General features: G+C 43.3%; 1 protein-coding gene across 1 annotated transcript in view; it reads right to left on the reverse strand.

Annotated features, from left to right (window-relative positions):
- Positions 1–10,913, reverse strand: part of RCL1 (RNA terminal phosphate cyclase like 1) — a 32,919-nt gene extending 22,006 nt beyond the window's left edge. Inside the window, exons 1-4 of the mRNA XM_058823777.1 lie at positions 10,757–10,913; positions 8,081–8,152; positions 7,074–7,249; positions 891–965 (exon numbers count right to left, since the gene is read on the reverse strand). Coding sequence (XP_058679760.1) covers positions 891–965; positions 7,074–7,249; positions 8,081–8,152; positions 10,757–10,904 — 471 coding nt within the window. The 5' untranslated portion in view covers positions 10,905–10,913. The remainder of the gene's footprint in view (positions 1–890; positions 966–7,073; positions 7,250–8,080; positions 8,153–10,756) is intronic.
- Between the last annotated feature and the right edge of the window lie 6,148 nt (positions 10,914–17,061).

Consider the following 17,061-nt stretch of genomic DNA (forward strand, 5'->3'; position numbering starts at 1 on the left):
TTACAGCATGGTGCTGATAATGCCAAGGTTGTGGCTTTGATTCCCATATGGAACATTCACTTAAGATTTGGACTTGATGATCCTTACAGGTCCTTTCCAACTCAGAATATTCTGTATGTGAGGGACGAGAATGAACTCATTCCCACTAACAAGTCTGTCTAGCCTGACCCAGTCCCACCATTCCAAGCTAAGGATGGAGCTGGGACATGGTCTGGTGAGTGGGTCTGGGTAGGGAGGCCCACAGCCAGACAGGGCAGGGCTGTGGCCAGCTGAAGGCCAGCCCTGCTGCAGGGTCACAGGAGCAGAGGTGACAGTGCCAGGACAATGACATGGGCACTTGGGCTGTGGGCAGGGTGGGGGTTAGGGGTGAATCTTTGCAGAGAAAGGCACCAGCAGGACCCAGTAGTGCAGCCAGACCTCTCACATATTTCTCCCACCTAAAAGAACCCAAATGTTGTTTTGTATCCAGATTTACTGGGCCTCTGAAGACTGTAGTCTTCAAGAAAAATTTCATTCCTCTATTTTCCAAATTGGAGACAAACCTCAACGACCCAAACACAGATTCAGCTCTCCTACAGGTGAAACGGGTTAATGATATCATTTTTAATTCTTAGCCCTAAGCACGGGACAGAATGAACAAGTAGAAACGAAAAGATAATAAATTAACTGAAAGGCAACAAAAAGCAAAAAGGTTTCTAACTCTTCTTTGGAGACTCGGGAAAGTCACTACTTTCTCCTTACCCTCTCTATCACTGTGTGGCTCATAGCCACAATGAATTATCTGTTAGAGACAGAAACCCACAGCAAGAACATGGCCCCAGACTTTTATGAAATTATGCAGGAGCATAATTGCAACACATGCTTGAAAAGAAAGGAAAAAGCTGTCTTACCTTGATTTCTAGACTTTCACCATCAATTCCAAACTTCTTCAGAAGGGGTAGAGCTGTTGCCTTAAGGACATCAACCTATGTGGAACACAGAATTTTAAGAACAGACTTTCTATTGGAAGTTAGGTTAGTCAGTAATTTAAACAATCACCAAATTATGAGGTGACTAACAGAGACAAGTCTTCTTCATAGAAGGTATTTTATGGGAAAACATGGGAATGCAGCACAGAGAGCTTAATCTAGTTAGCCTACCACAATACATCATTACTAAAAAAAAAATTCCTAAAACAAATTACTGGCAGATAGAATTTCCTGTTCTGGCTTTCTTCCTCAGCCTGATTTTGAATGCCATTATGTAAAACACAGTACTTATTTCTCTGAACAGTGAAACATTTCTCTGAACATTCCTATGTTATTAAGTAAACAATATTCTTCTGTCATTACTAAAAAATTCCTATATCTAAACAAATAAATGCAAGGACTGCTGCATTTTTTTTCAATCATCACTGCAAGAGCATGCCCTTGATTTGGAAGAAAGATCATTCTATCAACAACTTCTTTTTACCTGAGAAACAGAAGCTTATAGGTAGCTTCTATTCAAGCACTTAAAAGAATCTGAAGAGGGTAACACATCATCAGTGTATTCCCTTTCAAGCCAGGTGCTCACCAGGTCCAGGTCTGAACAGAATTATCCTTGCCATTGCTCTTCCTAATTCCTAAGACTACAGGGACTGCCCTCTTCTTCCCTCTTCTGAAACTTCAGTAGTGTTACCAAACATGATATAAATTATTTAGCAGTGCAACAGCACAGGGAGTTACCCAAGACAAATAGCTGTGGAGAGACAGGATCAGGACAGCATGACCAAAGAAAAGATAAACACAGATGAAGGAAACAGTCATGAGGTAGACAGCATTTGAGAAGGCAGATAAAAAGCACCCTCTTTCCCACACCTTTAGCCAAAATTCATAATTCTTGAATTTCATTTTCTCTGCTTTGAAGAGAGCACAAGCCACTGACAAAATTGCAGCACATACCTCACCTAGAAATCTGTGAACATTTTGTTAGTGGTACCTGAGGAGCTATGAGTGTATGTTGTAGTTCTTGTTTTCAAATCCAGCTGGACAATATATCTCCTTTTTTACAGAAAGACATTTGGTGTTGTTTTTAGTATCACTATTTGAATGTGTATATTAAACTAAACAAAATTGCAAGCCAATGCTTAACTTCTTTTATCTTAAAAAGTTTACTGTTTTTTAAAGCCAAGGTACCTTGCTTTGGCCCTTCAATAGTATTCATTAACTATACAAATTTGACTTTTGGAATAATGCCTTTACTAACATGCATGTGCGCAAGCATGTGGATACCACTGGCAGAAATCTCAACAAGCCAATCTGGTTCAAATTAAAATTACCCAATGTTTCTTCCTCCTTCTCATGAAACAAAACATACCAGTAAAAAATAAAAACTTTACTGTGCAGGTTAAGAACGCAAAAAACTTCAAGACTACTTGTAGTTTTCAGTTCTCAGAAAAATTCCAGACATAATACTTAGAGGTACCAGACAGACAAATAATAAGACTGACTGTTCCAATTTTGCTGCCTAAACAGAGGAGGCAATCAGCAGTATTTGAAGAATGGGAAAAGGCTGTTCTGCCTCCCAGACAAGTAGGGAGTTGGGCAGGATGTGAAGCAGTTCACTGAAAATTACAAAACAGCAGCTGAACTGAGCTGTACACCTGCTTTTCTATCCTTTTGCCTATCCTCAGCCATAAACCCCATCACTTAGCTCCCCTTGGAGGGCAGTTATTCCACTTCCAGAACAGACAGCATAACACCAAGTTGCATCTAAACAGATGCATCATACAACTGATGGTATACCTCACCACAAATGACAACATTCTAAGTCACATAAATATTGGTTATTTGCAAAGTTGTGTAAATGCAAATCACGTATCACTTGCCTTTAAATAAATCTACAGTAGTTAAGAAAAAGGTAGAAAAGTAACTTTAAGAATCCCTTATCCAGTACAAAGATATTAATAAAAAACCAACAAAAAACCAACAAAATAGAGACTCTGCAGCACACGGATACCTGAGGAACGGAAAAGCACCAGTTGGCCTGTATATCCATTGGCATTGCACATATCATTAAGCCCACCTAACATATGGTGTTATGTTTCACAACAAAGGGCCTAGACTGGGAGAAGGGGAAGGGGAAAAGCAGAGTTTAACAGGGAAGAAAGAACTGTGGGAAGAAAACTCAGCAGAAAAACCTGCTTGTTTTCTGTAGACAACTGTTGAATTCTGATTAATTACTGCTCCTAAGATAAAATTTCATATACTAGTCTCATGTCAGCATGACAGTCATTTGAACTCAAAGCCCCCATGGTATAGCTGTATAAAACTTTAACACATGGAAACACAAACATCAATAATGATTACTCTAAAACAGGGTACTGCAGCTACATCTAAATGTCAGAATAACAATAAATAGAGAAGGAAAGAAAAAGGAGCTATCAATTGTGTGCCACCTCCTTTCCCTTCAAAAAGGCGCCTTACAAAGGGCATCCTCTGTATACATAATCATTAGACAGAGAAACTTTTAACTGCCTTAAACCAGTCCCACATGGTTGGTCCCACAAGCTACCCAGCATCGGATCTCACCAGTGGCAGCACAGGAAAACACACTGCAGGTGTAGGCTGCCAATGAATAGTCCAGACTAGTATTCCAAAGGCTTATCTCTTCCTGACAAGTGAGAGCAAGTAGTATTCCTTTCACCCGTTCAGGATGTATCACTCACACAGTAATACTATGCAGTATTATCATACAATCATAGAATGTTTTGGGGTTGGAAGGGACCTTAAAGATCACCTGGTTCCACTTGCCCCTGCCATGGGCAGGGACACCTTCCTCTAGACCAGGTCCCTGTCCAACGTGGCTTTGAACACTGCCAGGGGTTGTGGCATTCACATCTTCTCAGGCTGATTTGTTCCAGTGTCTAATGAGGCATCAAATAATAGGGATATTATTATTAATAATGTCAGCACAGTCCCACTTGGAACAAGTGCATGTTCCTTGGCCACGGTACTCTTTAGGAGTTATGCCAGTTGTCAAAGAGCTTTGCATTGGGCCCTGTTGGAGGGTTATTAATGTATGTAAACAAACACCACAGTAAACACATGCTCTTACACTCCAGGAACGCAGCCTGACCTGTGCCTCACTGAACTCAGCTAAAGCTTTCTTTCTACAAGATGTCCTTTAGAAACTCTTCCTCTCACCTGAATCTCTTCTACTGTCCTCACAGCAGATCCACAATATTCCCTTGCATGCACCTGACAAGAATGTCTATGGTAAAAACTCCAACAACACAGCAATTACATCCCACAAATACTTCTGTGTAAATGGCTGTGTAAAAGCCAAGATCTCAGCGCTGAAAGCAGACTTCACAAAGCCCAGTGGGTCAGCCTACCTGCTCACTGCCACCATGAGAGCAAGGTCACAGTCCCCTGGCTGCACACATATTCCTGCTACTTGCCTCCCACTGAAGAACTGGCTACAGTTCCTCAAAAACCGCTCCAGTGCAGATTCCCCATGGGTTCACAAGTCCTGCTAGCAAACCTGCTCCAGCATAGGCCCCTCTCTCCACAGGCCTGCAGGTCCTGCCAGGATTCTGCTCCAGTGCAGGCTTCCCATGGGTTCATAGCCACATTCAGGCATCCACCTGCTCCACCTGCAGCATGGGGCCCTGCACTGGCTGCAGGTGGACATATGCTCTGCTGTTGGCATCTATGGGTGGCAGGAGGACAGCTGCCTCACCATGGTCTTCATTATGGGCTACAGGGGAATCTCTGCTCCAGTGCATAGAACTCCTCCCATTTTTCACAGACCCTGCTCTCTCCAGGGCTGTTTCTCTCATGCATTCTCACTCTTCTCACAAGTTCCAGATTATTCCACTCTTCCACCCCCTCACTTTTCCTCCTTAAAGCTGCTACCCCAGCAGTGCTACCACCGTCACTGATGGGCTCAGACTTGGCCAGCAGTGGGTCTGTCTTGGAGCCAGCCAACATGGCCTCTGCCAGACAAAGGTGAAACTTTGGTCAGCTTCTTACAGAAGCCACGTCTGTAGAATCCCAGCTCACAAAATCCAGCCATGCAAATCCAATACAAGCTACTAGGCTGAAATAGAGAAGTTGCTACATGAAGAGCAGCAGGTAAAACACCTAAGCTTCCATACTGCAGTCACACTGGTTTGCCTTTCCACCTTTGGAAAGCAGAAAACATACAGATAGATAAATTCAAGCACCTCTTTTTGGACAAGCATAGGTAATAACTGTTCACTGAGTTTATATACCCCCTCTGTCTACTGAAAAATAAAAACCAAAATTGATTTAAAACCAAATTTCCATTTACATAAGCATACAAATAAATTAGGGTAACATTTAAATTTGTGCTTTTTGTCTCAGAAACCACCAGAGACTTATGTTATACCAAACAACTTGGAGAAGTCTTCTAAGTACCTTATTGGTGTGCACCAGGATTAATGTTTACTCAGGCTAGTTAAACAGAATAAGCCAAGGTGAAACCAATTTTAGGACCTGGTATTCAGTTACAACCACTTAACAGCAAGCAATTATGAGCTGAGTCACAGTAACTGAAGTTTGTTACTGTGTTGTCACTAAGAACAAAAACGTAGTCTCTAATATAGCACAATGAACTTAAGATGTAACTCTTTACATGCATGTGATTTACAATCAGCATATAGAGCTTGGGAGTCAGCTGAGGTATGCCAACCCACTTGTCTAAATTTTGGCAAGAACAAGCACCCTTCAAGTACAAAATGGCCTTAATTATTGCACCCATTTGAATTCAAATAGTTTAATCTCAGGCCCATGAAACTGATGCCCAAAAGGAGATAATTCCCAGAATCAAGACCCTATTGTTTAGATGAGTGTCCAAATTTACTTGAAAGCAATATGAACATTAGACCACTCTTCATCTCCAGATTACTGCAAGAATTTCTCCACTGTGATTAAACAGTTAACAAAAAAGGACTTTTTTGATTCTTAATACTTACCAGATACAATAAGTACTTTTAATCATAATGACTGAAAGGGTAGCAAAAAATACTTCTTCTTTTTTTCTTATAGTGCTGTGTACAACCCACTTTGGTCATCCCTTGACTCATGGGGATGTCTCACAGAGCCACAGGTGAGAGAGTGAGATTTTTAAATGAACAGAGAAACACAGCAGAAAAGTCATAAATTCGAGCAGGACTCAGGGGCTGGTGTACTATCGGCAGTTACACTTTGAACGACCACAGGTATTTGTATTCATTTAAACTGGTTACATTTTCAGATTACAATGTGTCCTTAATTTACTCAGAGGAAATCAGGCAGTGTCCAATCACCATTCGAAAAGTAAAGAGTAATGCTGTTCTCTAAAGGTAGAAGTTTATGTTTGGAGTTTTTTGAGAAAAATAAATATAGCATGTGACCACTAATCATTACTTCAGCATTCTGATCACGTCTCCCACAGCTCATTTCTGTAACAACACTGGTACAAAACAAAGGACTGCAGATCAGTAATAGAAACCAAGGCAAGCATTTCATAGCCATTTCACCTACCACACCTTCTGGCATGTTTCTGAAGAACCAGAGAGTTATTACATACTTTTGCTACTGTAATTGCCTAATCACTATGTGACTCCTGTTTCTAATAGAAAGAAGGCTTGAAGCAGCAGTGGTATGACTATGTCCAGATCCCAACAGAAGAGAAAGATTCCTTCCTTTTTGCACTCATACTTTGAAGACACTTTCTTCTTTATAGAGTAAATACAAGTGTGGGGCAAGAGAAATAATCCATTGAAATTCTAAGAGAAGAGAAGAACCAAACCTGTGTTAGGGCCTCACAATGCATCTAAAAGGAGTTTGCAGGGGAAAAGACAGAAGCCACACAGAACTGAACGTCAGTTCAGTAAGGGGGATTACAAACTGAAGTTCAGAGTGTGATACACGCTAGCTTAGCTAGTGCTTCTTTGACTCAGAGAGTTTACTAATGCAGCAACAATAGATACTTCTGGATGTGAGGGATGCTAAAAATTCAACATGTTTTATACACTTCTTCCCAATTTTGTTATTTTAGCGGGAAAAAAAATCCTTCTTCGATACTTAAACTTTATTACTTACCGAGGGATCTACTTGATCATTTGTCACTCCCCTCAAAACAATCTTCAATGGATGCTTCATGAAAGGTGCCAAGCAGAGCAGACTTTCCAAGTAGTAGCCAATACCACGGCTGGGGCTACAGTCATGTTCCAAGGAGCCTCCGTAGAGAAGACCAGGCTGATAGTACAAGGTCGTACCTGGGGAAGGGGCCAGGGGAGCAAACCAAACGAGAGCACTGTAAAACACTGCCCATTAAAGAGCACAAAATACTTTGTAACAACATATGAGGCAAATTGGAGACAGGAGACTATATGGAAGGCTAAATCACTTCCAGCACACTATTTACATGTCTGCAACTAATAAATAGGTCAACACATGAGTATCTGTCTGTCCTGCACACCATTTTCTTCCTTTCCCCTCACCCTTAAACCAAGGAGCTCTTAGGAATCTCCAAAATGCTGATATAAGCAATTATTATTCTCCACAGAAGCTAAACCTTCATCAGTGTATTAGGTCATTGGAATCTTGGCATATTTGATGCTAAGTAATTTGCCTTACTTGCCAACTAAAGTTTTTACAACCCTTAAAAAAAGGCAAAACCTCACACCAAGCGAGTCTGAGTTTTCACATGAAATGCTTTTCACTCTAATCAAACTCTTTTCTAAGCATGAATAAGCAAGCAGTCTGGCTAAGAAGTTTGCCTCTGCAGAGGATAAATCTTCTTTTTCTTCTACAAAAATCAATTCTGGTACAGAGGAATGTTTGCCTACTGTGAAATCCTGCATACCTAACAAAATACTAATTTTACTAAATTTCTTGGGCAATAGAGCTTCCTTAGCTCCCTGAGTTATGGTAGAGCACTGACCTTCTTGCATGTGATCAAGTATTACAAAACTTGTCAACTTTGTTATTTCTGATCTTCTCAGTCAATCTTACCTGAAGACCTACCTCTATCAAGACAAGACTTCCATTCTACTGCAGAAACTGATAAATCCTGGAGACCAAGCAGAAAAAAAACCAGATCTCACCTGTTTGGTTTATTTCAATCCGTGAGCCATTGGTCACTTTGTCAATCAGGCGAATAAAACTTGCTTCAAAATCTAAGGAGTAGAGCACAGACAGAATTGTAAAGTTTCTTAGAAGTTCAACACTTTACTTGTTCTTTTACCTTTTCCTGCCTTTCACAAGAGTAAGAACGCTCTTCAAGTTGTGCTATAATGCCACCACTTGTGAAAAGGCAATTCTATGTAAAACCAGAGATGTTAATGTGAGCCTCATAGGCATCTCAAATCAGTTGAGATGCCTTCAGATGCAGCAGCTAGACTAGTCACACTCCTCTCCCCGGCACACAGAACATAATAAAAGTGGACATTTCTGACCACAGTGGCTTGAGGGATTGCTCTTGTCCAGGACAAAACCTTTGACAATTTACATTTTAGTCAGTACAAAGCAAAACAGACAAATCATAGCAAACAGGACCCCATATACCGAAGCTTGACAAGCTAATAACAGCTTCATATTATTCTCTGTAAAAGTATTAGCTTAAAAGAAGGGGACACTTAGATGTGAAGTGCTGTTGCTGCATATCTGTTCCATAAACAGAATTAGTTGTTTGTGGACTCTAAAATTTTCCATTTCCAAAACAGTTATGCACATACTTAGGGTAGAGAACCAAAAGTCATCCCACTGCCTCTTTTCTTGCTTACTGTGCTCACTATACTATAGCAGTTTGTGTGGAAATGATTCCTCAGTTTCCCTCAATTGTGTGGACTCTCATCCAGAGACAATGAAAAGGACAAGCAGATTTAACCCTAACTAAACCCAAAAGTACCAATCAACCATAACCAAAAAGGAAATAACACACACCAAAATAAACAAACAAATAAAACCCCCCAAAAAACAAAACAAAACCAAAACAGAAATACCTGAAAAAAAAACATCCCAGGAAGAATATGTTAGCATTCTAATGTTAGTATCCCAATACAGTACAGGCTCAGTATTAAGGAAGATAGGTGAATATATGCAGAATTCAAAACCCAGTTAGTTTTAAGAGCCCACAACATCTGCATAATTGTTTGTAGGCTGCAGAACTTGCTTAGCAATAATCCTGTGTTACTTCTTACACAGTAATCAGGTTTTTCTTTCTACATGTGATTCTAGGATGTAATAGATATTTAAACCACAAAGCCACCTGCAGAATTTACAGTTTGTCAATATTTGCATAATATGATTTATGTCAGTATTGAACACAGTACTGGTTCTGCTCTCTTTCTAAACTATGACAGCTTATATGCTTACAAAGTTTTTATCACTTTATAAGTACTGGGGCATCTTCCAGTGCAAGAGTGCATGTGAGCACACATTTCACTCTTGGAGAACACCAGTTGCAGAGTTTACAAAAGCTCTAGTCATGAAAAGCAAAAAGAGCTGCATGCTGAATTATCAACACAAATCAGGATTTATTGTTATTATTTTCCTGTTACATTCATAGTTTATGCTTGAACCCATACTTAAAAAAGTAAATTCAAATACTCTTAAAAAAACATGGCAATAGCAACAAACTTCATCACCACCAAACGCTCCACAGTGAAAACAAATACTTTGGATCGTGGTAAATGTTAAGTCAAGCACACAAGAATGCTTTGGCAGTTTTTGAGTAGAATTTTTAGCTACACACCCAAGGCTCCTCAGGAGACAGAGAACTATCTACCCCTGTTCTGAACTTTATAACAGGGGGTCCTTGCCCAAAAAATAACTGAACACTGCAATAATGTTTCTTCCTCAAACTCTGTCCTATTGTTTTATTACTTAGTTATGATGGAATTCATCAAGGGATGCCAAAGGTTTTGTACGAGAAGGACGATGGTACTCTGTAAGAAAGATTTCCCTTAAACAAATCTGCAGAAATGCAGAAATGACAGTAAATTATTTCACCTCTTTCACCTTTCCTGTTTCGGCAAACCCTGACAAAAATCAAAGTATAAAACGTGACCTATTCAAAGTGCATGAATGCGAGCTCCCACCAGCACAGGGAGCACACGACGCTTGGGCACGAGAGACAAGGAATTAATTAATTCTGCCATCCCGACTGCCAAGGCTCCGCCACGGGAACGAGAACCAGCTCCGGGGCTGTGGAGAGGCTCCCGCACACGCAGCGAGCCGGTCAGAGCCCCGCCAGCCCCGTCCCATCGGGGCGACCCGGCAGAGCAACGCCAGCCTCGTCCCTTGACGGCCCGCTCTGAAGAAAAGGCGTGACGCGCGGAAGGCAGGGCTGCCAAGCTAAGCCGAGCCGAGCCGGCGGGACGGGCATGGTACTGACCCGTTCCCCTCTCCCCGCCCGCCGGGCACCGAGGGAGGCTGACGGCAGGAGCCGGCGGGTGCGTGACAGCCCCCCTGCTCCGGCCTCCTTCACCGCCCCTGCCGCTCCCGCGCCTTCTCCTCCTCCTCTTCCCCCTAAGCCCCGCGACCCACGTGTGACAGCTACACCCGAGACGGTGCGCGGGCGCTCAGGGGAGAGCGCATCCCCGGGAAGACACCGGGACGCAGCGGGGTCCACACTCCTCGGTGGGGCCCGCCCAGATGAAGCCCGGGCTGTCCCAGCTCGCAGTGGGGGCCTGCCCCTGCCCGGCAGCAGGTCCCGGGCACAGCCGGAGCTCCGCCGCCCCCCGACCTCCTGTCCCACGGCCGCCGGTGCCGCCGCTCACCGCGGAGGCCGGGATCCTCCTCCTTGGCACGGATCTTGCGGATCTTCAGCGGGCGGCCGCTGAGCGTGGCCAGCACCAGGCGCTGCCGCAGGAAGTTGCATCCCGTGTAGCTGAGGCACTGCGCCTCGCCCGCCGCGCCGCCCGCCATCCCGCTGCCCACGTGGTTGGGAACAGGAAGCGCTGGGACAGCGGCGGGGGCAAAGGGCAGGGGGCGGGCAGGGCTCGCGCCGCCCCCCGCGCTTGGCGGCCGCGCTCGGCGGCGGGGCTGTGGGGGGGAGGGCCGGGCTGAGCTTGTCGCGGCACGGGTGGCAGCCTCTGCCCTTTCCTCTGCTCTCCCAGCCGGCATGTTTTCAGTTGAAACTTAAGGAGTGTGGAAGTGTCGGGAGATGTGTCTGACCGGAGCCCGGCCCGCTGCTCCTCCGGGTGAGGTGGGCTCTCCTTCGGCGGGCGGGTAAGGACAGTCCGGAGAGGAACGTGGTGCCCGCACACGGATACTGCCCTCACATCCAAATGAGTCGGTTTCTGGGAACATGTTCCTTAGGCAGTACTTTTCAGTAATTTATTTCCTACCTTAAGGAAAACGGCGGAGGAATGAGTCCTGCTCGCGGTCCTTGGGACAGCCTGTTTGCTTAATTATACTGACAGAGTCCTGCTGTCCTGAAGGAGGAGACTGACTAAAGCTTTCAGTCTCTTACTTTAAGAGAAACATCGATTACAGTGGAGGTGTGACAATGTTAATTGTTAGGCTACACTTATGTGCACATGAAGTTTATTGGAATGGAATACTGCAGTTGTAAGGGATGTACAAAAATCATTTAGCCCACCTGCTTCACTTCAGGGCCGACTCAATGGTAAAGCAGGCTCTTAAGGGCTCTGTCCAAATGGCCCTTACACATTGATAGGCTCAGGGCATTATCAAGCTTGACCACCCTCTCTGTAAAGAAATGCTTCCTAATGGCGAGTCTGAACCTCTCCTGGTGCAGCTTTGAGCCATTCCCCCACATCCTGTCACTGGGTCCCAGGGAGAAGAGATCAGCACCTCCCTCTCCACTTCCCCTCCTCAGGAAGCTGTGGAGAGCAAGGAGGTTGCCCCTCAGCTGCTTTTCTCCAGACTAGACAAGCCCTCAGCCCTTAGCAGCTCCTCACAGGCCACGGTGTCCAGTTCTTCCACCAGACGCCTTCTTGCCCTTCTCCAGATGCCTTCACAGACCTTCCCATGGTTCTGAAATGGTGGAGCCCAGAGCTGCACCCAGCTCTGGACAGGAGGCCCTGCCCTAATGCTGGACACAGAGAGACAGTCACCCTTTAGAGTGCCAAGGTTGCTGCACTCAGGATGGGGTTTGCTGCACCCAGATGGGGTTTGCTGCACTCAGGATGGGGTTTGCTGCACCCAGATGGGGTTTGCTGCACTCAGGATGGGGTTTGCTGCACCCAGATGGGGTTTGCTGCACCCAGATGGGGTTTGCTGGACTCACTCAGGCTGGGGTTTGCTACACCCAGATGGGGTTTGCTGCACTCAGGATGGGGTTTGCTGCACTCAGGATGGGGTTTGCTGCGCCCAGATGGGGTTTGCTGTGCTCAGGCTGGGGTTTGCTGCACCCAGATGGGGTTTGCTGCGCTCAGGATGGGGTTTGCTGCACCCAGATGGGGTTTGCTGCACCCAGATGGGGTTTGCTGCACTCAGGCTGGGGTTTGCTGCACCCAGATGGGATTTGCTGTGCTCAGGCTGGGGTTTGCTGCACCCAGATGGGGTTTGCTGCGCTCAGGATGGGGTTTGCTGCACCCAGATGGGGTTTGCTGCACCCAGATGGGGTTTGCTGCCCTCCTGGCTGCCAGGGCACACTGCTGGCTGCCACAAAGCCTGCTGCCAAGCAGCACCCCCAGAACCCTCTCTGCAACCCCAGAGCCGCCCCTCTCCCAGTTTAGACTTGTGTCTGGCATTTCTTTATCCCAGGTGCAGAATCTGGCATTTTGACTTGTCATTTTCATGTCACCGGTGATTACCCAGTGCTATCCAGATCCCTCTCTCTGTAAGTCCTCTTGTCCCTCAGGAGAGTCAACAGCACCTTTCACACTTGTACAGCAAAAGTCAGACATTTTCCTTACAAATGATAGTACTTTTTATTTTACTAAATTGTTTTCCAGAGACTAAAAGTTCTTTTCGAAACCCATGATATGCACACTTTACAGAAACTGAAGGAACTAAGCCATCTATTATTACCTGCTTGCTGACTTTTGTGATCAACATGCATGAGGATTTTTGTTGTGTTGATACACTGGCCTGCAAGATTTGTATCACAGAAAAGCAGAATGATTTCATTTGGAAGGGATCTTTAAAGATCATCTAGTCAACCTCATGCTATGGGCAGGGACCAAGTTGCTAAAAGCTCCACACAACCTTGCTTTCAACACTTACGGGTCCCCACTGGGCATCCACAACTTCTGTCAGCAACTTGTGCCAGTGGCTCACCACCTTCACTGTAGAAAAATTTTTCCTTATGACCAGAGTAAATCTACCCTCTTTCAGTTTAAAAACTGTTAAAAACTGTCACTATTTCTTGGTAAAAATTCTCTCTGTCTCTCTGATAAGCTCCCCTAAATACTGAAAGACAGCAGTGAGCACTCACCAAGGCTCTTTCTTCTTGGCTGATCAATCTCAGCTCTTTCAGCCTTTCCTCAGGAAGAAATTATTCCAGCCCACCATAATTACTTCCAATTACTTGCTATCATCTGTTAACAATTTGCAAGTATCTGCTTTATGTCAAGGCTGCTGTTTTCCATGGGAAAACAAAATTGGGAGAACAAAACAGAAAACAGTCTTCCCAAAAAATTATTCCATTGGCAGTCAGAATTTTCTCATGTAACTGAGATAAGATACTTCTGTAAAAAATCACTGGCCTATATATTCTGCTGGTAAAATCTAAGTATCCTTGTAATGAAAGCTCTATCTGTCATAAAAATATCCATTGACATAAAGGAGGGGTTTTGTTTCCCTGGGAATGCTAGTGGCTTGCTGTGCTAGAAGTTCAAGGATTTCTGGAGTCAGTAAAATAATTTTTATCAACTGCCTAGAGGTGGCACAGAGATACTGAGTGGGACCTCAGAGATATATACATGTCATGATCTGGACAGCTGTTACAATTTAACCTCAAAATGTAAAGCTATTACTGGCTTACCTTAGTACTCAGGGAAATGTTAGTTTTCATTTACTCAGTGGAGAACATGACAGTCCCCCGATAGTTTAATCAGTTGAGATAAATAATACAGAAAAGGTCATTACAGAAACTTTCAAAAGAGATCTGCCTTCTGCTAATGTATGGGGGCTCCAAGAATGCAAAAAGATAACACTTTTTTCTGAATTTCTGTTAGTTTATGTACCTCCCAAGACTTTCTGAGACACACAGTCTCAGAAATACAGCTATGTAACTTCTCTTTTACTTGAACTTAATTTCTTTTCCTATTTATGTTTATTTTGAGGGATTTCTAAACAATCTGTGATAAGTGCTTTTTATAGCACTTATTACAAACTCCAAATACAGCTCAAAAGAACCACTGAGACAACAGAAATGTTTTCCAAATAATAAAAGTCTGTATTTGATTATTATCAACTTGCGACTTCAACAAAATATTGTCATTGCTCGTAACCGGACATAAGCCTTGTACTGAGTTTCCAAGGCATCAGAACAGAAGCTAGTCAGATTTGCACTGTCTGAATGTTCTTTGATCTGCTTTCAGCTTTGGCTGCTTCTTTTAATTGTGAGAGCAGTTTTGACAGATTTTCAATGGGTAATTTATTTTTCTTGTATTTATTTTTTCTTTTCTTGGATGCAGGTCTGGACCTGGACACATTTGGTTTAGCAAAAAAGACAAAGAAACTATATAACATAAGTGGAAGTTACTATATAAAAATTCAGATGTAATGTAGAGCTACAGACTAGGGAAGAAAAAGCAAGGTGCAAAATTGTGTTAGCAAGCAAAAAAACAATTTCAAGTGAACCCTACAGGGATGAAGAAGGAACTGTCAACAGAAGCCTGGCATTCTTCCTGGTGAGGGAGTCCAGATGCTGATGACTCACCATAACCCCACCACCCTCACCTGAGTGAGACCATGACCTTGGGGCCCAGGCAAAAAGGGGAGAGATGTAAACACAACACCAGGGGAATGGGAAAAACTAATGTGTGTATGGAGCAATTAATTATTCCTATAATAAAGAATAAAACTAAGTAATGGTAAGTTAGCATAAACTTTCTGTAATAACTAATAATTCTTGAATGACACTGCTAAAGTTTCAAATATATTAATAGATTTTTCACTTTATAAATAATGTGTGTTTTACCTTTGTCATAAATAAGGTTTTGAGTGTACACAAGCTTGTGTACATTGTGTTCATTGCACAGGCAATGAATTTCTGTCTGAAGAATATACATTTCCTAAGAAACTTAGTTTTGGAACAACCCATGCTATGTATAAATGTCAATTTGCTATACTCAGCCATCTGGGAAGAATAATTCATTGGGCTTTTTACTAAAGGTAGAAGTGACACCAGAAAAATGATAGTGTTTTATCCCTCTTTGCAATAAAACACTATTTAAATCCAAATAAAGAATCACAGCTCTACATTTTGGGTTTGTAAAGAGTCATGTCTTTGCTACTTTAGAGGACAGTTCAAGAGCAGCATTTCATTCTCTGTATTTCAGCTTATATCTAATTTAAAAAAATCTGCTCCTCAAGTGTTCTTGATGGTATGTATTTATTGAGGGAGAAATTTCAGCTGTGTTGTGTATATATGTTAGCCTTCACTGGATAAGTATTTAATGCATTATTTTAAAAAACATTATTAATGGGGTATCTTGTTTACAAATACAGCATCACAGCCTTATCCAGGTAGCCCAGTCTGGGACCAAAGCAACGTCAGACTGGGTTGCTCAGGGCTTTATCCAGTTGTGTCTTAAAAACATCAGGGAACTGAGACTACTTAAATTCCACTGCCTGACTTACTGAGTCCTGCCACTCATCTTAGTAAGCAGCCTGGCTCTGCCTTCTCAGTAACATTCTCATGGGTGCTAGAAGGCTGCTGTAGGTACTCCTGAACCTTCCTTGTCTCCAGTTTGAACAAACATGGTTCCATCTGTCTGGGGCAGTGTCTCTTCTCTATCCCCTGATCATCTTGGTCACTCTCTGCTAAACCTGCCCCAGCTGATCAATGCCTGGTGTGTGCTGGAGGGCTCAGTACTGGCCACAGCACACAGATGTGGGCCAGGAAGTGCCTAATACAAAGGGATAAGCGTTTTCCCTGATGTAGTGGCTACCCTCCTGTTAATATGGCTCAGGATGTTAGTGTCCACATGCTGGATGGTGCTTAGCTGGCTGTAGGCCAGTTCTCCCCAGTCTTCTCCAGCAGAGTTTCTTCCTTGCTGGTCAGTCCCCAGCCTGCACTGTTGGAAGCAGTGTCCTGGATGCAGGACTCTGTACCTGCTCCTGCTGAATTTTGTCAGTGTCCTGCTTGGCCCCTTTCCCCATCTGTTGTTGCTGAGCTTCACCTCCTGCCCCTAAGGCCATGTGCTCAGGCCATGGTTTGGTGTTACTCACGAAACTAATGAGGGTGCGCTCTCTCTCTTCTTCCAGAGTTATTCACAGACACTAGACAAAACAAGGCGCCAGGACAGGCCCTGGAAAAACATGATCATTAACAACTTTTGGTAGGGTACAAAACACTAAGCACTACACTTCTATTCCAGCTGGACTTATGCCCATCAAATTGTCCACCCCTCCACCAAATGAGGCACAGAAATTATGTGGGAGACCATGTTGTAGTACCGTGTCCGGACAGCTAGGGTACTATGACTCCTTCCTCATGGAAGTAACCACTTTATTTTGATACAAAGTACACTTGGGAAGTAGTTACCCAACAGTACTAAAAGAATTCTGTATCAAACTCAGAAGAAAGGACTCAGATCTCCAAGGAGCATACCTGACAGAAACTCTCCTGATGGTTTAAGGCCTAAAAAGCCTCTTCAAAGCATCTCTTATGTTTGAAAAAATGCTGAGTAATATGAAAGATTATTTATTAGTAAGAACATTTGGATTTGTTTGAAACAAGATTTTGATTACTAGTCACCATGAGGGTTACTTCTATACTCACTAAGCAAGAGTTAAGTTTTTAATTTATACCAGTACATTAAATGTGTGAAAAAAATAAATCAGAATATAGTGCAAGTTGTGTTACATAAACATTGACTACTCTGTTAAGATGTGAATAATTAACTCTGAATGAAGATGATGAAATGTCATTTTCCGAACATCA

This window comes from Ammospiza caudacuta, chromosome Z, assembly GCF_027887145.1.
Source record: "Ammospiza caudacuta isolate bAmmCau1 chromosome Z, bAmmCau1.pri, whole genome shotgun sequence".
Classification (NCBI taxonomy): domain Eukaryota; kingdom Metazoa; phylum Chordata; class Aves; order Passeriformes; family Passerellidae; genus Ammospiza; species Ammospiza caudacuta.